Source organism: Budorcas taxicolor, chromosome 2 (genome assembly GCF_023091745.1).
Source record: "Budorcas taxicolor isolate Tak-1 chromosome 2, Takin1.1, whole genome shotgun sequence".
Taxonomy (NCBI): Eukaryota; Metazoa; Chordata; class Mammalia; order Artiodactyla; family Bovidae; genus Budorcas; species Budorcas taxicolor.
Window position 1 is genome coordinate 169,823,513 of NC_068911.1, and position 23,866 is coordinate 169,847,378.

The 23,866-nt window shown below is 41.1% G+C and overlaps 1 protein-coding gene across 1 annotated transcript; it reads left to right on the forward strand.

The window, feature by feature from the left end:
• Positions 1-1,648: 1,648 nt before the first annotated feature.
• On the forward strand, positions 1,649-23,138 carry RPA2 (replication protein A2). Its single transcript, XM_052661560.1, has 9 exons — positions 1,649-1,803; positions 2,063-2,169; positions 6,878-6,979; positions 7,100-7,213; positions 13,466-13,540; positions 14,043-14,159; positions 19,756-19,863; positions 20,026-20,120; positions 22,250-23,138. Exons 1-9 carry the CDS (start codon positions 1,794-1,796, stop codon positions 22,332-22,334), a joined length of 813 nt encoding a protein of 270 aa, XP_052517520.1. The 5' UTR covers positions 1,649-1,793; the 3' UTR covers positions 22,335-23,138.
• The last annotated feature ends 728 nt before the right edge of the window (positions 23,139-23,866 follow it).

The window sequence follows — 23,866 nt, forward strand, 5'->3', positions numbered from 1 at the left end:
TCTTCTTAGACCAGGGATCCAACCCGTGTCCCCTGCATTGGCAGGTGGATTCCCAACCACTGGACTACCAGGGAAGTCCCACTGAGCCCATATTCTTTATGTCAGTCGATATATATCATTATGCTTGTGTGGTTGTTTTGGTTACTGTAAAGGAAAAGTTTTTAAAATCCTACTCTATTATCCAATCTATTATGGTTACAGTTTTCCTGCCTGATCCCGTTATCCAATAGAGTTTGTGCCCCAATTCTAGGATGTCCAGAAAGGTATACAAACTACTTTGGTTCATGGAATCAGACGTCCTGGACTTGAATGTAGACTCACAACTGCGTTTCAGCTTTTCATCTGTAAAGCGAGGACAACAGCAATATTTACCTACCTCATAGGACTGAGTTAATAAATGTAAAATGCTTAAGACAGTCCCAGCAGTTTTATCAAAAGGAAATGCAATGGCCCAGAAGCCCAGGGACTATGACTATCTTATTTACCACTGAATACCACTGGCCAGCACAGAGCTTGGAAGGTCAATGCTGCTGCTGCTGCTGCTGCTAAGTCACTTCAATCGTGTCCGACTCCGTGCGACCCCATAGACGACGGCCCACCAGGCTCCTCTGTCCCTGGAATTCTCCAGGCAAGAATACCGAAGCGGGTTGCCATTTCCTTCTTCGTTGGAAAGTCAATACATATTTTAAAATAACTGGGGGCGGGGGAGGAGGGAGGAGGCCCCCTAACAACGTAGTAGTACTTAAGGCAGAGGACTGCCACTCTCTTTGGTAGGGACACAACCAGGTTATACGGAGCACTCGAAGCAACCGAGGACACTGAGCTGAATTAGATCAGGGTGAGGAAAGGCTGGTTGGGGGGAATGTCATTCTCATATTTTTTGCCATTCTGGGAAAGTGTAATTTTCTCACAGCCTCACTAGGGAAAGTAAGGACGAGGAGATAGCAATAAGAAATGAACTTGGCTCTTTATGGAAAGGTCTTCCCTAGCAGCTCTGGTAAAGGATCCGCCTGCAGTGCAGGAGACCCCGGTTCGACTCCTGGGTTGGGAAGATCCCCTGGAGAAGGGAAAGAATCCCGACTCCAGTAATCTGGCCTTAAGAATTCCATGGACAGAGGAGCCTGGCAGGCTACGGTCCATGGGGCCGTAGAGTCGGACACCACTGAGTTACTAACACTTTATGGAAAAGGATACGCAACCCTACTAGGTACCGTGAAACTAGTACTGTGACTTTCCCGGATGCGCAAATGAAGCGCGATCACCAGACGGAGACGCAGAAGCAGGAATTATATCATAACGCTTTAAACTGGGGCTTCTTTTGATTAGTGAGAGTTTGGCGGGAGAGAAGGAGGCCGTACAAAGGAAGTGATGTAAGGTGTCACTCACTTGACGCGGGTGGGATTACACGGTCTGAGATGCGGAAGTATCATCTTGATTGGTTATTTCCTTGAGACATCGTCCTATCTCAGTGGTTCTCAGCCTTACTTTCGCTTGCGCAGTTTGTTTTGCCCTTTTTAATGATGGCCGCCGGGGCTTCTGGGCCTCACGGGGTCAGAGTGCGAGTTTTCAAGAGTTTGGCCCGAGAAGACAGGAAAAGGCGTAGATTCGTGAGCACTGATTGGCTGAAGGCCGAAGCGTTCTTGTTGCTGATTGGCTCTGTCCTTCGCGGGAAGGAGTTTGTGGCGCCAGCGAAAAGCAGATACAGCGCAGCAGGAGCGGCCGGGGTCTTGAGGGGGTTCGGCGAACCCTACAGCGGGAACCTCCTGGAACTCTCTGAGGGAATCGTGTCGAAGATGTGGAATAGTATGATGAGTGGGGCGCGTGATGAGAATCGCAGGAAAGATTTAGCAAGGAGCGGGGTGGGCGAGGCCTGTGGCGGCGAGGATCCGGCAGGAGCTGGGGGCCGGCTGAGGGGACGTGGGGGCCGGGGGTGGTGGGATGGGGCGAGGGACGGTTAGGGAGACGCTGAGAGTGGTTAGAGCGAAGTCTGGGGTGGGGGTCCGGTGGGTTTTTCAGAGGCTTGGAGGGCAGCACAGATGTTTATAGCGTTGTTTAAAACCAGGTGGATTTGAAAGCTATAGCACCTCCTCTTTCGGGGGAACCGGCGGCTACACACAGTCCCCTGGGGGCTTTGGATCTCCGACAGCTTCCCAGGCCGAAAAGAAATCGGTAGGTTGAAAGCGTACTTCGTTTTATGTTATCCTTTCCTGAAGCTCTTAACTCATCTGTGAGAGAAAATTTATGAGACGAAGGAAGGGTGTTAAACCTGAGCTGTAATTGTCAGTTATTATCGAATTTTATAATTGAATGCTGTTAGTATTGAAAAGTGATGTTTTCCCTAATTTTGCATCCACTGTTAACTTGGCTTTATTTTGAAATTTACCAGTAGAACTAATGAGTCAGTCTTGTGGGAAAAAAACTTGTTTGTATAGCCTAGTTTGCGTTCTTCATGTACTGAAAGTCAGTTTTCAATGAAATGTAATGAGGTAACCTGAAAAGTGAAAGTGAAAGTTGATCTGTCCTGTCCGACTTCTTGCGACTCCATGGTGTATACAGTCCTTGGAATTCTCCAGGCCGGAATACTGGAGTGGGTAGCCTTTCCCTTATCCAGGGGATCTTCCCAACCCAAGGATCGAACCCAGGTCTCCACACTGCAGGCTGATTCTTTATCAGCTGAGCCTCTAGGGAAGCCGCAATGAGGTGCTTCCCTGATAGCTCAGTTGGTAAAGAATCTGCCTGCAATGCAGGAGACCCGGTTTGATTCCTGGGTCTGGAAGATCCGCTGGAGAAGGGATAGGCTACCTACTCCAGTGTTCTTGGGCTTACCTGGTGGGTCAGCTGGTAAAGAATCCGCCTGCCATGTGGGAGACCTGGGTTTGATCCCTGGGTTGGGAAGATCCCCTGGAGAAGGGAAAGGCTACCCACTCCAGTATTCTGGCCTGGAGAATTCTATGGACTGTATAGTTCATGGACTATTCTGTATAATCCATGGGGTTGCAAAGAGTCGGACGAATGAGGTGCTCTAATGCAGAGGAAAGAGCTTGAAGTCTAGTGGATATATTACATGTTGAACCGTTCCTCTGCCACTCCTTGTAGAGTATCGTTGGACAAATTTCTTAAAATTGGGAGCCCATTTTGCACTTGCTAAATGGGATTAATAATACAAAGTTGGTGTGAGACTTAATATTATAATAATATAATTATGCCTATCCCAGAATTGCTTTCAATAAATGGTCCCAGAGAGTATCACTGAAAACTTGAGTTTTGGAGCCAGAATACAGTGTCCAGAATCAACTTTGCCTTTTAACTGTTGGTGTGTTTAGTGAAGCAACTTACATCCTTAGTTTTGGTGGCTCTTGATTTTTCTCATCAGATAATAGTACTAGTATGACTTGTGTCACAGGGTGGTTCTGAGACTTGATAAATAAAATAATATATAGGAAAGTGATCTGTAAAAAGCTACCCAAATGCTTGTTATTCACTCTTTCAGAAATAAGTTTGCATTTAATAGCTGCTGTTGATTTCATCTTTTTAAAAATATAGAATTTGGTGTTAAGATTCAGTATTAGTCGGTTCTATGTTTTTTGTTCAGGTTGATAAGCTTTTACCTGAGCTGTTGATTCACAGGTGTGTATCAGTAGGAAAGAATTCATTGATAATTCCCATACATTTGGGCATTGGCTTTATATTTTTCATATGATTATTTTATATAATCCTGTAAGAGACTTATTATTTACTCCATTGCACAACATAGGCTCAAGGTGATTAAGGGACACCTGAACTCGCATAGCTAGTAAGACAGTGCACATATGATGCTGCACAAATCCAAAATCTCGTGAGCGACTTCTGTCTATTATATCTTTCTTTTTCCCAGGAAGACCAGAGGGAACTCCAAGTCGTTTAAATTTGTCTTCTTTGAGGCTGTAAAGGAAAAAATGAAAGATAGACCATTGGTTCTCATCTTTTCTTCTTAAGCTTAATATTTTTCTTCATTTCCAGCTGTTAGAATTTTTATCTCAGAATCTCCACCTGACTGGGGCTGTGTATTAAGACACTTCTCAGAAAAGTGATGGATGTAAGCTGGAGTCTCAAACCCAGGTTTTTTGTGTTTAAATCCAGTGTCTTCTCCATACTAAATTAGGTTAACACTGTCTAAAACGTTTCCTATTGATTATAAACCTGTTATGTTTGATCAATTCATGTGAAATTTCCAAAATTGATCATGTTTTGCCTTTTAAAATGGTGGGGTATTTTTGTTTTTTGGGTTTTTTTTACAATACTGTCAGAGTAGCCAGTGATTCATAGTCAACTAAAAAATACTTTTTTTTTTTTTTTTTTTTCAAAATTAAACATACTTGTGCTTGCGCTTTCTCTGAGACTCTTTGGAACAAACCAGGAACTCTTTGTGATTAGTTCCTGGTACATAATAGGTGCACGTTCAAACACAAGAGGGCTTCGCAGGTGGTTCACATGGTGAAGAATCTGCCTGCAGTGCGGGGGACCAGGGCTGGGAAGATCCCCCGGAGGAAAGAATGACTACCCACCCCAGTATTCTTGCCTGGGGAATTCCATGGACTGAGAAGTCTGGTGAGCTACAGTCCGTGGGGTCACAGAGTTGGACACGACTGACTGACTGACTAACAAAACACAAGAATCCTCTGTGATTTGAGGTGAATTTGAAGGTATTACTGCTGCCCACTTAGAGAATGTTGCTGCTGCTGCTGCTAAATCGCTTCAGTTGTGTCTGACTCGGTGCGACCCCATAGACGGCAGCCCACCAGGCTCCCCCGTCCTTGGGATTCTCCAGGCAAGAACACGAATGGGTTGCCATTTCCTTCTCCAGTGCATGAAAGTAAAAAGTGAAAGTGCAGTTGCTCGGTTGTGTCTGACCCTCAGCGACCCCAGGGACTGCAGCCTTCCAGGCTCCTCCGTCCATGGGATTTTCCAGGCAAGAGTACTGGAGTGGGGTGCCATTGCCTTCTCCGGAAGGTATTACTAACACCTCAATAATTACTCATATATACGGTTTTTACCTGAGGAATAATAATTTTTATTGAATACATAGGACGATATATAGAGATTGGTATTAGCAGTTTTATATAGAGTATATGTTTCGTTTACAACTCCACAGGTTGATATCCTCATTTTACAGAATAGGTGGCAGTGTGTCCAGGGCTGTGGAGTGAGGGTTTGAACACAGGTTTATAGGACTGTCTGGCTCCAAAGCCATGTTCTTGCTGCTCTTACCATAGTGGCTGTTAGTTTTCTTCTGCTGAAGATACAATGAAAATCTCAAGTGTGATAAGTGAAAATAGAACCTCAACAGATTTTAAATGTATAAATATTAATATAGCGTATAAGTTCATTTACCAATACCATAAAATTGGAAAACATAGTTGGTTCCTTTACATCCTTATTAAAGGCTACTGCAGATAGAAAGAGTGAGGAACAATAATAACTGGCCTAATAATTGCTGATATTTCTTGAGTGTTTATAGTGTGCCAGATAGTCTAGGTACTTCACCATATATTTACTTCCCATTTGATTTTTAGTGATTTTATCATTCCTTGTTTTGTAGACGAGGAAACAGAGGTAAACAGATGAGTAGAGAAATGTGATCAAGGGCACACTACTCCTGAGTGGTGGAGCTATAATCTTTACCCTCAAGCTTGGCTGCCACCTGTGTGGCATATGTGCTGGTAGTTGGCTGGGCTTACTTTCTACTATCCTGGCAGTACTCACCATTCAAAATTATGCTTCAGTAAAGTGAAATATCGCTAGTATCATGGACCTTCAGAGTTAAGCTTTGATTTTTAAATCAGTTTTACATATAGAACAGTTACTGGGTTTACATCTTATTGATTTCCAACAGGAAGAACCCTCATCTTTAAGGCACCATGCTTTTTCTGTCTTGTACATAGTCCTTCCTAAGAGTCTATGAAAGTGCATATTTGCTCTCAGTCTATAATACATGTTCCTTACCCACTGTTTTTTCACCATCAAAATTTTTGTGCTTCAAGGTCCACCCTAAATGCTCCCTCTTCTTGAAATTTCCAATAAATTTTTCTGAGATTCCACATAGAGTTTCTCATTCTGTAGTGTACAAAAATCAAGATTGTTGCTTACATTTGTACCTCCCCTAAGTTAAGAGTATGTTTTTTTTTTCTTTTTTTTTTTGTTAAGTTAAGAGTATGTTGAGGGCAAATCCTATTCCATTATACTCATCTTTATGTCCTCTGACCAGAGGTAGGCAAAATAAGAGTTTACACTGTTGCTAGGTTGCTTCTGGATGTGAGTTGGGTGTCTGTCCTCTTCTGCCCATTGCCTCTTGTCCCTTTCCTTTAGGATGTCCAGTGTGACCAAGCCTTTATCCCATTTCCCCCATACTCGTGTTTGATTGTCAGAACATCTATGCTAAAGCTATATGTCTAAATTTCTATTGTCATTTATCATGAGACTTAGAACAACTCCAGAGTTCTCTCTCTGCTGACCATTTCTCAGACCCTTTCCAATACCCATCTCATCAGTGATGAAAATCCAGCTCCAGCTTGCCTTCATCCTAAAGGTGGAGTTTCTTCTTAAAAGTCTGTTCCAGAAGCAGGTCCTTATGCTATCCATGATCTGGCCTACTCATTTTGGTGATCTCTAGTGCAGCACAGACTTATCCATTCTTCAGGAACTTTGGAGTCAGACAAACCTGGGTTTGAAATCTCAAGCATGTCATTTGTTAACTATATAATCTTGGTTTTCTGTATGAAGTAGAGATAAGATCATATTGAAGATTCAGTGTTATATGTATAGTGCTTGGCACATAGCAGGTGCTAAATGAACAGTGGTTAATTATTTTCTTGATTGAATTTATGAATACTTTTTTCAGAGAGCTCGAGCTCAGCACATTGTACCGTGTACCATATCTCAGCTGCTTTCTGCTACTCTGGTTGATGAAGTATTCAGAATTGGAAATGTTGAGATTTCACAGGTATGGAAGAGTGCAAGAGTCACTTAACATGAAGAATGAAATAAAACTAACATCATTTAAAAATATGTAAATGTTACTTTGGTTTTCAAGAAAACTTAACTTTTTTCCCTTCTGGTCTAGGTCACTATTGTGGGGATTATCAGAAATGCAGAGAAGGCTGCAACCAACATTGTTTACAAGATAGATGACATGACAGCTGCACCCATGGATGTTCGCCAGTGGGTTGACACAGATGTAAGTAGTTGTTTTGGAATCAGGGTGGGGTTACTTTGGGACTTTGGAGATGTCGAACTTGTTTAGTTTTACTTTTTAAAGGTGGGTCTTATAAAAATAAAACAAGCAAGATGTGAAATACAGAAACTCTAACATGAAAGGCCAGTACATTTATTTTCATAAAAATTTAAAATCTTTGAAACTTCCCCAAATACTATAAACAAAGTTAAAGGGCAAGTAACAGGACATACTAGAATGTACTTTGTGAGTACAAAGATTTTTTCATGTTGGCATCGTATCCCCAGCACCTAGAATAATGCCAGTTACATAGTGGGCCCTGAGTAAATATTATTCAAATGAGTGGGAAAATTTTTTGTAACATTACAAACATTTTGAATTTTTAATTAATGAAAGTTCTTACAAAGGAAGAAAAAACTGCACCTTAGGAAAACAAGAAATGCACAAGTAATTCATAATAGGTGAAATACAAATTGCAACAACAATAAGAAAAGCAGGTTTACTAAACATTGAGATACCATTTTTAACTTACTAAATCAACAACAACAAAAAAGAATGGCAACGTCTGCTTCTATTGAGAGCAGGAGGCACTTAATTTGGGGAATGGTTTGTCAGTGTTTGTCTGGGAAAGCGGATACCACCCTACCTTGATGTTATGAGTATAATCTTTCTCAAAAATCAGCCGATAATCAAGATCCCATCACAGAAATGTTGATCTAGCAGTCCATTGCTGGAAATTTACATTAAGGAGATAAAGATGTGTGCAAAGATTCAGTTGTAAAATTGTTGATCATCACATTTATCATAATGGAAAACTAAAAGGAGTCTCGATGTTAGCAATAGGATATTATTCATTAAACCATGGTATATTTTTAAAATACTGCAAATGATGTAGAAATACATGTATTGTCACAAAGAAGTGTTTACCATAAATGTTGAGAGAAAAGAGGTTGTTAAAGATAGTATGCGTGATGTGGCCCCATTTTTGCAAAGCACCATGTATATGAGTATATGTATAAACATGGAGAAAATAGACCGAAAGAAAATATATGCTTGTTACCCTTTTATTTTTTAGTTGGGCAGAAGGTCTCTTGGTTTTTGTTTTTTCTGCACTGTGCAGCTTTTGGGGTCTTTGTTCCCTGACCAGAAATCAAGCTGTGCCTCCTGCAGTGGAAGCATGAAGTCCTAACCACTGGACCTCCAGGAAATTGCCAGCTGCTTCTTTTTTTAATGGTTTTAAAGTGCATTCATTTTAGAAAATTTGGATAATACTTTGTATGCTATTTTCACTTCAAAAACCACAGTCATCTGTGAAGAGTTAACTTGATAGTTATGCGTTCTTTATTTTTTGCACCTCAGAAAAATATAGGAGAGTTTATTGAACAGTTATAATTGGAATACCAATTGAAACCATTATAATTGGAATTCTGAACTAGACTGCTTGATTCCAGGTAGACGAAGAATGTAACCACACAGTCCCTGCCATCAAGTGGGGAGGTAATTACTAGGGATGCCTAATACTACATACTCATGCAAAATGTATGGTGCTTACTTTTATAATAAGTGAGCATTTAAAGATTACCTGAAATCCCACATCTCAAAGATGATTACTGTTGCAGTACATTTTGATAAATACCCTTTTAGACATTTCTCTCTGCATATTTATACATTTAATGAGGGGGATGCCTACAGTTTTACATAAAGGATAATATGATATGCAGCTGCTTCATAATCTGCCCTTTTCACTCGGAACGCTCCCATTTCTTGTGACCACCTGTTCCATCATAAGGATACATCATCCCTTGCTTCTAGACCCAATCAGGGAACATTTGGATTTGTTATTATAGAATATGCCCCAGTGAGCATCTGTGTGTACATCTCTTCATGATTGTGAGATAATCTCTTTAAGATGAATTAAACTAGGCTTTCTGGAGGAAATATAGATTTTAAAATACTTTCTTTTTTGGTTGTTCTTCCACTTACGATTGTACATTTTTTAATTTAAATTAGTGTGTGAGAATGCCCAGTTAGTTCCCCACACCCTAACCATAGGTTTTATGACTTCTTAAGTTTTTGTATGATAGTTTAAAAAATACAATCTTGTCATTGAGAATGTTATTTTTTATATGTAATTTGGCTTTAGTGAGATTGAATTTTTTTAAACTACATTTAAACAAGACTGGGAACTGACTGTGGCTCAGATCATGAACTCCCTATTGCCGTATTGAGACTTAAATTGAAGAAAGTAGGGAAAACCATTAGGCCATTCAGGTATGATCTAAATCACATCCCTTATGATTATACAGTGGAAGTGACAAATAGATTCAAGGGATTGGATCTGATATAGTGCCTGAAAATCTCTGGATGGAGGTTCATGACATTGTACAGAAGTCGATGATCATAACCATCCCCAAGAAGAAGAAATGCAAAAGGCAAAATGGTTTTCTGGGGAGGCTATTTGTAAGAATAGCTGAGAAAAGAAGAGATTCAAAAGGCAAAGGAGAAAAGGAAAGATACCCATCTGAATGCAGAGTTCTAAAGGATAGGAAGGAGAGATTAGAAAGCCTCTAAGTGAACAATGCAAAGAAATAAAGGAAAACAACAAAATGGGAACAACTAGAGATTTCTTCAAGAAAATTAGAGATACCAAGATGGGCGATTAGAGATGCAAAGATGGGCACAATAAATGAAGGAAACTGTATGGACCTAATAGAAGCAGAAGATATTAATCAGAGACGGCAAGAATACACAGGAGAACTACACAAAAAAGATCTTCATGACCCAGATAACCACGATGATATGATCACTCTCCTAGAGCCAGACATCCTGGAATGTGAAGTAACGTGGTCCTTAAGAAGCATTACTACTAACAAAGCTAGTGGAGGTGATGGAATTCCAGCTGAGCTGTTTCAAATCCTAAAAGATAATGCTGTGAAAGTGCTGCACTCAGTGTGCCAGCAAATTTGGAAAACTCAGCCACAGAACTGGAAAAGGTCAGTTTTCATTCCAGTCCCAAAGAAGGGCAATGCCAAATAATGTTCAAACTACTGCACAGTTGCATTCATCTCACATGCTAGCAAAGTAATGCTCAAAATTCTCCAAGCTAGGCTTCAAGAGTACGTGAACTGAAAACTCCCAGATGTTCAAGCTGGTTTTAGAAAAGGCAGAGGAACCAGAGATCAAATTGCCAACATCCATTGGATCATAGAAAAAACAAGAGAATTACAGAAAAACATCTACTTATGTTTCATTGTGGGTCGGGAAGATCCCCTGGAGAAGGAAATGGCAATGTACTCCAGTACTATTGCCAGGAAAATCCCATGGACAGAGGAGCCTGGTAGGCTACATGTAGTCCATGGGGTCGCAAAGAGTCGGACACAACTGAGCGACTTCACTTCACTTATATTTCATTGACTATGCTAAAGTCTTTGACTGTATGGATCACAACAAACTGTGGAAAATTCTTAGAGAGGTGGGAATACCAGACCACCTTACCTGCCTCCTGCACAACCTGTATGCAGGTCAAGAAGCAACAGTTAGAACCAGACATGGAGCAGCGGACTTGTTCCAAATTGGGAAAGGAATATGTCAAGACTGTATACTGTCACCCTGCATATTTATATGCCAAGTACATCATGAGAAATGCTGGGTGGGATGAAGCACAAGGTGGAATCAAGATTGCTGGGAGAAATATCAATAACCTTATATATGCAGATGACACCACATCTATGGCAGAAAGCAAAGAAGAATTAGAGTCTCTTGATGAAGGTGAAAGAGGAAAGTGAAAAAGCTGGCTTAAAACTCAACATTCAGAAAACTTAAGACCATGGCATCTGGTCTCATCACTTCATGGCAAATAGATGGGGACACAGTGGACACATGAGAGACTTTATTTTCTTGGGCTGCAAAATCACTGCAGATGGTGACTGCAGCCTTGAAATTAAAAGACGCTATGACAAATCTAGACAGCGAATTAAAAAACAGACATTACTTTTGCTGGCAAAGGTCCATCCAGTCAAAGCTATGTTTTTTCCAGTAGTCATGTATGGATGTGAGAGTTGGACCATAAAGAAAGCTGAGTGCCAAAGAATTGATGCTTTTGAACTGTGTTGGGTAAGACTCTTGAGAGTCCCTTGGATGGCAAAGAGATCAAACCAGTCAATCCTAAAGGATATCAACCCTGAATAATCATTGGAAAGACTGATGCTAAAACTGAAACTCCAGTACTTTGGCTACCTGATGGGAAGAGCCGACTCATTAGAAAAGACCCTGATGCTAGGAAAGACTGAGGCAGGAGTAGAAGGAGACGACAGGACAAGATGATTGGATGGCATCACCAACTCAATGGACATTAGTTTGAGCAAACTGAGAGATAGTGAAGGATAGGGAGTCCTGGTATGCTGCAGTCTGTGGTGTCACCAACAGTCAGACACGTCTGAACAACAACAAAATGTTAATTTATGGGAAGATTTTTTAGTTGTCTAAGTGCTTTGATTCCCTAGGAGCGTTTACTTTTGTTTGTAAGAACCTGAAAAGTAGTAATCTCTTAGCATATTATTTCTCTAGTTTGTCTACTGACTTTGAAAAGCTTTTCCTTGTTTCAAATTACTGTTTTTTAATTGTTTGTGTTTCCTTCTATAATTCCGGTGGTTTCTTTTTATATTTCTATATATGACTAAGCCTTTATAAATTTTGATGAAGTATAGATCCAGCTTTACTTTTTCCAAGTGGTTTTAAAATGTTCTTTGTGGGAATACAGAGTTTTATCTGTGGTATAGATTCAGCTGTGTAAAGTAATAGAATGAAATGCAAATAGTTGATAACCTCCAGGTGATGGGAATTGGAATGCTTTTTATTTTTAAACATCCAGATTTTCTATTCTAGCTTTTTATACTCATGTATTCTCTAAGTCGGAGAAGGCAATAGCACCCCACTCCAGTACTCTTGCCTGGAAAATCCCATGGACGGAGGATCCTGGTGGGCTCAGTCCATGGGGTTGCTAAGAGTTGAACACAACTGGGCGACTTCACTTTCACTTTTCACTTTTATGCATTGGAGAAGGAAATGGCAACCCACTCCAGTGTTCTTGCCTAGAGAATCCCAGGGACGGGGGAGCCTGGTGGGCTGCCGTCTATGGGGTCGCACAGAGTCGGACACGAGTGAAGCGACTTAGCAGCAGCAGCAGCAACATTCTCTTAAGTGGGCTTCCCAGATGGCACTAGTAGTAAAGAACTCCCCTACCAGGAGACATAAGAGATGTGGGCTTGATCCCTGGGTGGGGAAGATCCCCTCAGGAGGGCATGGCAGCCCACTGCAGTATTCTTGCCTGGAGGATCCCGTGGACAGACAAGCCTGGTGGGCCATAGTCCATAGGGTCACAAGGAATTGGACACAGTTGAAGCAATTTAGGACACACACACACATCCTATAAACAGAAAAGAATTTTGAGTCAGTTTATATGTTTTTCTTATAAATAATAGGTACATAGTCTAGAAAACCCACAAAGAAATATTAAAATCATTTATAATTATCCCAGTTAACTTTTGTTAATATTTTGACATATATGTTTCCCCTCATGGGAAATAAGCTTTTTTCCATGAGTCACAACTGATATTCACAGACAATAAATAGAATTCTCCGTTTATCCTTTGTAGCAGTGTAAAGTATCCCATTATATGAATGTATACTTTCTGTTGGATATTTAGGTTGCTTTGGCATCCCACTCCAGTCCTCTTGCCTGGAAATTCCCATGGACAGAGGAGCCTGGAAGGCTGCAGTCCATGGGGTCGCTAAGAGTCGGACACAACTGAGCGACTTCACTTCACTTTAAATGTTTTAGTAGTATTCAGAATTGCTGAGATGACTACTCTTAAAGCTAAATCTTGATTACATGTCTCAGTACTTTTCTTAAATTTCTAAAAGTAGAGTTGCTGTACTGAGAAGTATGTCTACTAGAAAGTTGTGTGCCTAAGAGCACTGCATGAAAGTGCCATAATTGTTTGCTGGGTTTGTTGTTTCTTTTTGATATGCATGATGTAAAACTTGGAACTGGAACTTACTTTTAGAGATATTATCCTAATTTCTGATTTTACTTTTAAAAATATTAAATTCTAAAAGGCAGGGAAAACTAGTTAGTGCTACATTAGGATCCTTTAGCTCTTACTTTGTAACTTTCTCTACATAAATTAGAAATTTTAAAGAGGCTTTCACCAACATCACTAAAACCTAAGTGTGTGTTTGTGTTTTTTCTGTTAGGATGCCAGTGGTGAAAACACTGTGGTCCCTCCAGAAACATATGTGAAAGTGGCTGGTCATCTGAGATCTTTCCAGGTAAAGTCAGAAAAAAACAACAACAGTTAAAATGTATTTGCATGAAGCAGTTTCTGGAGTCATGCCTACATTTGGGATACTTAAGACTTAACTAAGTCTCTATGTTTAATGGGAATTATATTGAAGTTATTTCATTATTTTCTTCTTCAGAAGGAAATGATGAGTTTTTTCAGTTTAAAACAGGAAGTAGAGAAAGAATAAGATCTCAGCCTACAGTTGCCAGCTATGGCATTCATTAGATGTGGAAGGGCAAACACTGGATTTAGAGACTAGACTGTTTAACATTGGGAAAATCATTGAACATCTCTGAGCTAGTTTTGTTTTTTTGACTATATTTCATTGACTATATTTGAATTAACTTTGAGTTGAAATTTTTCAATATATAGCACACTTTCCTCGTTTAATAAAATACTGTAACCAAGAAAAGAGCCATGCTGTTTTGGCCTGAAATTGACTTGAATGTACTTACCCTTTGTTCACATTTTTCTATTTATTTTAATAGAACAAGAAAAGCCTGGTAGCCTTTAAGATCATGCCCCTGGAGGATATGAATGAGTTCACCACACATATTCTGGAAGTAGTCAATGCACACATGATGCTGAGCAAGTCGAACAGCCAGGTGAGCAGTTTCACTCTCTTCGTTTTTTTCTCTTCCCTGGAGGAACTGCTTCTGTGCTCAAGCTTTGATTTCCTTAACATTTTGCAGATCGAGCCAGAAGACAGGCATCATTCAATCCTCAAAAAATTTTCTCCGTGAGCTTTGTCATGTTACTTTATTCAAAATGAAACACTCATATTCCTCTCATAATACCTGTCCACTGTCTTGAATGGCTGAGGCCCAGACAGACTTCAGGTGTAGACTCATCATTATAGGCTGAGCTCTTTACTTCAGGATTTTCAGTCCATATTCAGAGAAAAACCCCAACTAAGACAGCATTTTGCTGCTTCCCTTTCAAGCTACTGGCTAAATGAGAAAATTTATTCACCATTATTTTGTCCTGAACTTATACTTCTTGTTTCATGTTGAAGTTTCTCAACATCTTTTTCTGTAGTATGAATTTAGTTTGACAAGTCCATTTAGGACCACACAAAAGATTTGTTGATCTGAGTATTAGAATGCCCTTAGATGATTCTGGTAGCAAGGTGGAGGCCTGGTTACAGTAGGAGGGACTGGAAAACTGATTTGCTTTTGCATCCTGTTCTTTGCCAAGCACTTTGCTAAGCACTGAGGATACAAAGAGAAATTCATTCAATTTATTGAGCATAGCATATGCAAATCATTATTCAAGGTCCTAGGAATACAGCAGTGAACAAGATGGATAAAGTGTCTGCACTCAAACTTACATTCTTGAGAGAGATGGATCATAAACAAGAAAATAAATATTGTTATAGATACTCCAGTGGAGGTGATGGAATTCCAGTTGAGCTATTTCAAATCCTAAAAGATGATGCTGTGAAAGTGCTGCACTCAATATGCCAGCAAATTGGGAAAACTCAGCAGTGGCCACAGAACTGGAAAAGATCAGTTTTCATTCCAATCCCAAAGAAAGGCAATGCCAAAGAATGCTCAAACTACCGCACAGTTGCACTCATCTCACATGCTAGTAAAGTAATGCTCAAAATTCTCCAAGCCAGGCTTCAGCAATACGTGAACCGTGAACTTACAGATGTTCAAGCTGGTTCTAGAAAAGGCAGAGGAACCAGAGATCAAATTGCCAACATCCTCTGCATCATCGAAAAAGCAAGAGAGTTCCAGAAAAACATCTATTTCTGCTTTATTGACTATGCCAAAGCCTGTGACTGTGTGGATGACAAATAAATTGTGGAAAATTCTGAAAGAGATGGGAATACCAGACCACCTGACTTGCCTCTTGAGAAACCTGTATTCAGGTCAGGAAGCAACAGTTAGAACTGGACATGGAACAACAGCCTGGTTCCAAATAGGGAAAGGAGTACATCAAGCCTGTATATTGTCACCCTGCTTATTTGAGTTATATGCAGAGTACATCATGAGAAATGCTGGGCTGGAAGAAGTACAAGCTGGAATCAAGATTGCCAAGAGAAATATCAATAACCTCAGATATCCAGGTGACACCCCCTATGGCAGAAAGTGAAGAAGAACTAAAGAGCCTCTTGATGAAAGTGAAACAGGAGAGTGAAAAGGTTGGCTTAAAGCTCAACATTCAGAAAACAAAGATCATGGCATCTAGTCCCATCACATCATGGCAGATAGATGGGGAAACAGTGGCTGACTTTATTTTTCTGGGCTCCAAAATCACTGCAGATGGCGATTGCAGCCATGATATTAAAAGACGCTTGCTCCCTGGAGCAAGTTATGACCAACCTAGATAGTATATTAAAAAGCAGGGACATTACTTTGCCAACAATGCTCCGTCTAGTCAAGGCTATGGTTTTTCCAGTAATCGTGTATGGATGTGAGAGTTGGAGTATGAAGAAAGCTGAGCGCCAAAGAATTGATGCTTTTGAACTGTGGTGTTGGAGAAGACTCTTGAGAGTCCCTTGGACAGCAAGGAGATCCAACCAGTCCATCCTAAAGGAGATCAGCCCTGGGTGTTCATTAGAAGGAGTGATGTTTAAGCCGAAACTCCAATACTCTGGCCACCTGATGTGAAGAGTTGACTCATTGGAAAAAACCCTGATGCTGGGAAGGATTGAGGGCAGGAGGAGAAGGGGACGACAGAGGGTGAGATGATTGGATGGCATCACCGACACAATGGTTATGGGTTTGGGTGGACTCCAGATGTTGGTGATGGACAGGGAGGCCTGGCGTGCTGCAGTTCATGGGGTCACAAGGAGTCTGACACGACTGAGCAACTGAACTGAACTAATAGATACTCTGCAGTAAAGCAGAATAGGACAGGACAGTGATGGAGAAAAACGTATGGTATAATTTTAGATGAGAAAAGAACATTCGAAGCTGAGGAAATAAAAAATGAGAAGCCACAAGATTGGAACAAGCTTGGCATATCTGAGAACATTAAAAAGCCACACTGTCTGGAGTGAAGCAAATGACAGGAAGATGGTAGAGGGATGTAGACAAGGAAGTGGGACCCAGAGGAGGTAGGGCTTCGTAGGCTGCAGTAAGAATTACTGTCTTCTCACTGATAGTAAACTTTTAGAAGATTTTGACTAGGGAGTATTGGGGTGTGATTTACCATTGCAAAAGCTAATTTGAGCTCTTGTATGGAGAGAGATTGAGGCTCCAGCAATAGCAACAGCAGTAATTTGGGGGAATGGTAGTAGGAACTGGGAGAAGAGGTTAGATTCTAACCTATTTTGAAGATAGAGCTGCAGAACCTATTGATAGTTTAGAAACAGGATATAAAGAAAAGGGAGGGTTCAGATATAACTCCTAGGTTTGGGGCTTGAGTAACTAGATGGAGCTAGCAGGTTTTGAGGATAAAATCCAGAATTCTGTTTTGGAGTTAACAAATGTGACGTGCCAGTTAGACACCCAAATGGAGACCGGAGTGGAAGGTTGTCTGTATAAGGCTGGGACTCAAGGGAGGGATCAGGGCTAGAGAAAGCACTTTGGGAGTCATTGTGCGGATGGTATTTAAAGCTTCAGAAGAGATGAGAGGAGATAACTAGTGAGTTATTAGAGACCTGAGCTCTGAAACACTAACCTTTAGGAGTGTGGAGGCACAGGAACCAGAGAAAGTCAAAGAAGTTGTCAGCTGGACAGGAAGAAAATTGGGGAATGTGATTCCATAGGATATTCTGAAAAGAGTATTTTAAGGACGGGATGGAGTTCAACTGGAGAATGCTGCCCAGAAGTCAAGTAAGATGATGAGAGGGGTCTGTTGAATTTGGAAACATGGATCTCCAAAAGAGTGGCTTTAGTAACAGGTAGGGGGAACATGGGTTAGAAAGAATGGGATTGGATAGAAAGTTTAGGGTGTTTATTTTATGACTGTGCTTCATAACATATACATATGTATCAAATGTTCTGTGATAAAAATGGTTTAAAGTGAGAATAGGTTGAAGTTGTGAGCATAGACAGTTATATTGAGGAGTAAATAAAATAATCCTTTCTCAGTGAGTTGCCTCAAGCATTGCCGGGGTGGGGTTCAGATCACTTAAGTAGTGGAAGCAGCAATGAGTGGCAAGTGCAGTACACCGTGGAACCACAGAGGGGAGTTGGCCATCCTGACCCAGACATCAAGAAAGGCCTGCTGGAGGAGATGATGCCTAAACCAGGTCGTAAAATTTACATGGGAGGTAGGGGGGATACATGAAGCAGGTCGTATCAGCAGAGGTATCCAGAGAAAAAATAGTGTTCATGTCAGTATTATCATAACATGAGATTTCTGTTTTACCAGAAAGCAGTGTGAAGGCATCTAGCTTGAAAACAAGAGGATCATGACTGATTTTTGTTGTTAATTTTTTTTATGACCTCAAAGCATTGGCATTTAATGGATAAATGTTGAAGGAATGAGTCTCTTGCCTGGATGGGAGTTCCCCTGATGAGCTTCCACAATGCTCTTTTACTTGTAATGAGTACTTAACATATTTGAGCTTTTGTCATCTTTATTCAGTTCAATAAACATTGACTGAGCACCTGCTGCCCACCAGGCGCTGCAAAGCTGAAGGGAAGTGACAAACTGTGATGGCTGCTGTGGGAGGGAATGGAGTGAGTGCTGTGAGACCAGAAAGAGCACAACTAACCTGGCCTGGGAGGGTGTCAGGGACGGCTTCTTGAAGGCAGTGGCAATTAAGTTGGGCTTTGAAGGATAAGAAGAGTGTTTCCCAGGCAGATGACGAGAGGAGCATTCCAGACATGGAATAAAGTGTCAGAGGCATGTGTGAACAGCCAGAAGTCTCTGTGTTAAAACCTAGTGGTCAAGAATTAAAAAAAAAAAGACTCTGATGTCTAATTGTGGTAGGTCTTGACCGTCCAGGAATTTTCATATTATTTTCACAGGCAGGGGGAGCCAGCTGAAAACATTTAGGTGGAGGAGAGACGTGATCAGAAATTATTACTTGGAGCAATAAGGAGGGTTGGTTGACATAGGAGAGACTTCCAGCTGAGACACTAGTCAGGAGACTAGGGGTGATGAGGATGGACTGGAACTGTTGAAGATCATATTAATAGGGTGTGGTGCAGACTATGGGAGATGAGTGACTGGAGACACAGATGGCTGACTTCTGCAGGACTGGGCTTGGGCTTGCTAACTGAGATGGAATACATAGCCAGTAGGCCAGTTTGGGGAGGAAAGTAGTGAACTTTATTTTGAAGTGCATGGGACATCTAAGTGGTGGTCTTCAGCTGATGGTTGGGGACAAGGATTTGTGGTCTCAAAGGAAGTCTGGGATGAAATCCTGGGGGAACTATCAGCCTTCTGAAAGACAGGTAGACGAGGAGACTGAGAGGAGATACTGAGAAGGCAGAGTTCATTAAGTGGACAGCTAGAAGAATATGGTGCTAGGAAGCCCAGGGATAGGTCCATTTCAAGAGGAGTGTGGTCAACAGTGTCTGCTTCTGAGAGGTCAAGTGTTATATGAGGGACTGAAAGGGATTACTGGCTGTGTTGGTTGAAAAGCATTGGTGAATTTGGTGGGAACAGTTTCAGGGGTATATTTGGGGGGAATCCAAATAGGGGAGAAGTGAAAATAGTGACTATTATTGTTTTTTAAAAGTTTGGTTAAAAAAAAAAGTGGGTGATGAGAATTGTGTCTTCTTTTCCCTCCTTGTAATGCTTAATGCCTAGCTGATGCTTGGTAAGTGCTTGCATGATTTAGCACCAAAGATAGATACCACTATAGCAGAACTCATTAATTTTCTTTGTGCTTTTTTTCCTCTGGTTCCTCTCACATCGCAAAGAAAAGGGTAAGCCAGGAAGTACCTTTTTCTCTGTTTGATATGATATATATATTTCAGAGAATGACTTTATCTTATGAAATACTCATTAGATAATAGCTGTCCTTTCCAGTCTAAGCAATTGTTATTTGGAAAATTCTGCTTAGGACATTCCCTGGCGATGCAGTGGTTAGGATTCAGTACTTTCACTGCCGTGGCCTGGATTCAATCTCTGGTTGGAAAACTAAGATCCAATAAGCCATACGTTGTGGTCAGAAAAACAAAAAAAATTTGCTTAAATTGTTTTTTGTAAACTACTTATTAAGATATTTAAAAGAGCAAGAACTGTGTTTAAATTGGTAAACTTATTACTGTTGTGAACTTCTAATTTCAGCCTTCAGCAGGGAGAGCACCTATCAGCAATCCAGGAATGGGTGAAGCTGGGAACTTCAGTGGGAATAACTTCATACCAGCAAATGGCCTCACTGTGGCCCAGAACCAGGTAAACACTGGAGTGGCTCCAGATTTTGCAAGACACAGAGCTGTAAATTGTTACTTTCTTAATGGTGCTAAGTATCTGACTCATTTCTTATAAAGAGATTCTTGCTTGATAGGGGAGCTGATTCATAGTAGTTACTGAAATCTTTCTGATTTGAATCTTCAGGTGCTGAATTTGATCAAGGCTTGCCCAAGACCTGAAGGATTAAACTTTCAGGATCTCAAGAACCAACTCCAACACATGTCCGTAGCCTCAATCAAGTGAGTATTTGGTTTCTGTGAGCTAGGGTTCTGGAATTGTACCCATTTCACCTCACCAAGGTTTCCTTTAATGAGAAGTGAGTTAAAAAAAGAACAGCTGTTGACTGTTAAAAGGAAGTTGTTTAGTCATGGAAAGATAGAAAAAGGACTCATAAAGATGGTGCTGCTTGTCACTTCCCTCATTGATTTTTTCATTCAACAAATAGTAAGTCCAGTTAAGTGTGAAGTATGTAATTTTGAGCAAAAATTGACGTGACCTCTTGTGGAATCTAGTCTAGAGGAATGAGATCCTGGCTCCTGGTCCTCAAGTGTACACTCTCATTGGTGTCACTGCCCCAAATGTGGAGAGAGTGCCTCACACTCTCTGGACCTAAAGCCGTTAGACAGTTCTTCTAGCATCATTGTCCTGATAACCTGTTAGATGAGCAGCTTCGTGATTCTAATGAACTCGTATTGTGTTCAAACAAAGAGTATTGTGTTTGTGATAAATCAGTTGAAATTCTAGATCTCAATAGAGAAAAATGCTCATGTCTCATTCTATCTCCTGTCCTATAAGATGAGGATAATAATTCCTGTCTTAAAAGTTACTGTTATGATGAGGTGCAGAATGGTGGTCACAATAGTAGGTGCTTTCTAAGTTGTTACTATTATTAAATATGATACTGACACTGACCCAGTTCAGTGCAGTTCAGTCGCTCAGTCGTGTCCGACTCTTTGCGACCCCATGAATCACAGCATGCCAGCCGTCCCTGTCCATCATCAGCTCCCCGAGTTCACTCAAACTCATGCCCATTGAATCAGTGATGCCATCCAGCCATCTCATCCTCTGTCGTCCCCTTCTCCTGCCTTCAGTCTTTCCCAGCATTAGGGTCTTTTCCAATGAGTCAACTCTCCATGTCAGGTGACCAAAGTATTGGAGTTTCAGCTTCAGCATCAGTTCTTCCAATGAACACCCAGGACTGATCTCCTTTAGGATGGACTGGTTGGATCTCCTTGCAGTCCAAGGGACTCTCAAGAGTCTTTTCCAACACCACAGTTCAAAAGCATCAATTCTTCGGCGCTCAGCCTTCTTCACAGTCCAACTCTCACATCCATACATGATCACTGGAAAAACCATAGCCTTGACTAGATGGCCCTTTGTTGGCAAAGTACTGTCTCTGCTTTTTAATATGCTATCTAGGTTGGTCATAACTTTCCTTCCAAGGAGTAAGCGTTTTTTAATTTCATGGCTGCACTCACCATCTACAGTGATTTTGGAGCCCCCCAAAATAAAGTCTGACACTGTTTCCACTGTTTCCCCATCTGTTTCCCATGACGTGATGGGACCAGATGCCATGATCTTATTAGTTTTCTGAATGTTGAGCTTTAAGCCAACTTTTTCACTCTACTCTTTCACTTTTATCAAGAGGCTTTTTAGTTCCTCTTCACTTTCTGCCATAAGGGTAGTGTCATCTGCATATTTGAGGTTATTGATATTTCTTCCTGAAGGCCTTAAAACCATTTCTGGAAGACCTTTTCTTTCCTTCCTGCAACTTTATTTCCCAGAGGGAAATTGGAGGGCCCATGGATGGATGAGGAGCATTTTTTTTTTAATAGCTATTTCTACTAGGAAACATTATGTGCAAGCTAAATGACAGCTTTAGATCCTAGTTTCAGATGCTTGTTTAGACTGGTATTTAAGTGAGGTCCTACTTTCTTTGCTTTATACAATCTGGGAGAGGGATCCAAGGCAGCCCTAAAACCATTGTCTCCATGGATTAACTCAATTTTGCAATTTAACTGATGTTTCTCCCTGCAAGAGCCTTCTATGAGCAAAATGGCTATGAATTGGTGACTCAGTGGTAAAGAATCCGCCTGCCAAAGCAGGAGACACACGTTCGATCCCTGGGTCAGGAACGTCCCCTGGAGAAGGGCATGGCAACCCACTCCTGTATTCTTGCCTGGGAAATCCCATGAACAGAGGAGCCTGGTGGGCTACAGTCCATAGGGTCACAAAAGAGTCAGACATGACCTAGTGACTAAAACAACAAGAAGATAGAATGTTGGGAAATGAGGGAAGTTTACATTTTCAGCCGTATCTAAAAGGCAGCTTCCTATCTTCTGCATTTGGGTGTGTTTTTTCTTTCTAGGCTAGCTGTGGATTTTCTAAGCAACGAGGGACACATCTATTCCACCGTGGATGATGATCATTTTAAATCCACAGATGCAGAATAACTGGATCTAATTGGGTACCCGAGATATTTTCCAGTTGGACCTTTTTTTGCAGCCTCTTGTCTCTAGCTGTGCATATAATTGGCGAGTTGACTTCTAGGAAGTAGATTTCATCTATAAAAGATCTCAACTGACATCCTTTTGAAACTTACTACTACTCTTCTGTGTTTTTGATGGACTTCCCTGGTGGCTCAGATGGTAAAGCATCTGCCTACAATGCGGGAGACCCAGGTTCGATCCCTGGGTCAGGAAGATACCCTGGAGAAGGAAACGGTAACCCACTCCAGTATTCATGCCTGGAAAATACCATGGACCGAGGAGCCTGGTGGGCTACAATCCATGGGGTCGCAAAGAGTCGGATACGACTGAGCGACTTCTGTGTTTTTGAAGCTCAAAGGGATATGGGCCACTGAAAAAGATATAAAAAGAGCAGAATTTCTTAAAGAAGTAACAGATTAGTTACAACATCAAGATAAATGGAATTGAAAGAGAGGTGCTACCAAGAGAGTTGGGCAGTACTGCTTAAATAATGCTCAAGAGTTTCTATTCTTAAATTGTTTCCTCTTGAGAGAAGATGAGCAGCACTGGGCCCACTCAGCTCTGCCTTTTTTTGTTCCCCACTTTGGTTATGTGTTGTTACTTTCAGAATCACACTTTTTTTAACCTTGCCATAATAGCTGCCAAAAGTGTGTTTTTATAAACATGGGGTTCTAGAGTGCTCGCTTCCTGGGGCAGAGGAAAGAAAGAAATGCGTGTTGTACAAAATAAGTACATTCATATGTTTAATAAAATAGTTCTATTATTGAAGTAACTTGTAAAAATGTTATTTCTTTATGCTGCAATAATTAATACTTTATCATCTCAACTTAATTCTTAGATATGTTAATGAGGTGTAACATGCAAATAGAAGTTCTGTAGCTGCTTTAAGTGTGTTTCTAAATGAGACCTACCAGCAGCTGTGTGGAGAAGACCCCACCCCGCCGTGGTTTCTGACAGCGAACAACAATGTGGTTGCTCTCTGTCCTTGCAGGATACTTCCCACCTGGGGAGCTGTGCAGATGCTTACAAGCCAGTCAGCCAGTGTGCTTATTTGCAAGTGTGTCCATTCTTGTTTCCTAAAAGAACAGTGGCTAAAAACAGGTTTTAAAAAACGTATTCATTTGAATATGGAATGCATGATAGAATACTTTCATGGGTGGTAGACTTCTCTTTCTAGTTACCATGCTGACGCCCTCAAATGGGCAAGGGGACAAGAGCAGCGGTTCGGGTTTTTTTTTTCTTCTTTTGATTTTGAATTTGACTTAGCAATCAAAAACTGCTTGCCCATTAACCCAGCAAGTGTTTATTCAATACCTACTGTGTCGGCCCATTTGCCAACTTCAGGGGTATAAAGCAAGAGACTGGTGTCCCAGGTGTTGCCGACTCCACATTCCCAATAACAGAGTAGCTGCCCAGTGATAGAGTTCCCTGCCATCTTGGCATTGACATGATCTTACAGGAGTTCTGTGGTTCCCAAGCACTACAGAGGCCCTTGG

What these genes read in the sequence shown, in the direction of transcription:
- RPA2 (XM_052661560.1), top strand. An exon ending in TGAGCAAGTCGAACAGCCAG is followed by an intron (nt 14,160 to 19,755) that starts GTGAGCAGTTTC and finishes TTCTAATTTCAG; the next exon opens with CCTTCAGCAGGGAGAGCACC. An exon ending in ATGTCCGTAGCCTCAATCAA is followed by an intron (nt 20,121 to 22,249) that starts GTGAGTATTTGG and finishes TTTTCTTTCTAG; the next exon opens with GCTAGCTGTGGATTTTCTAA.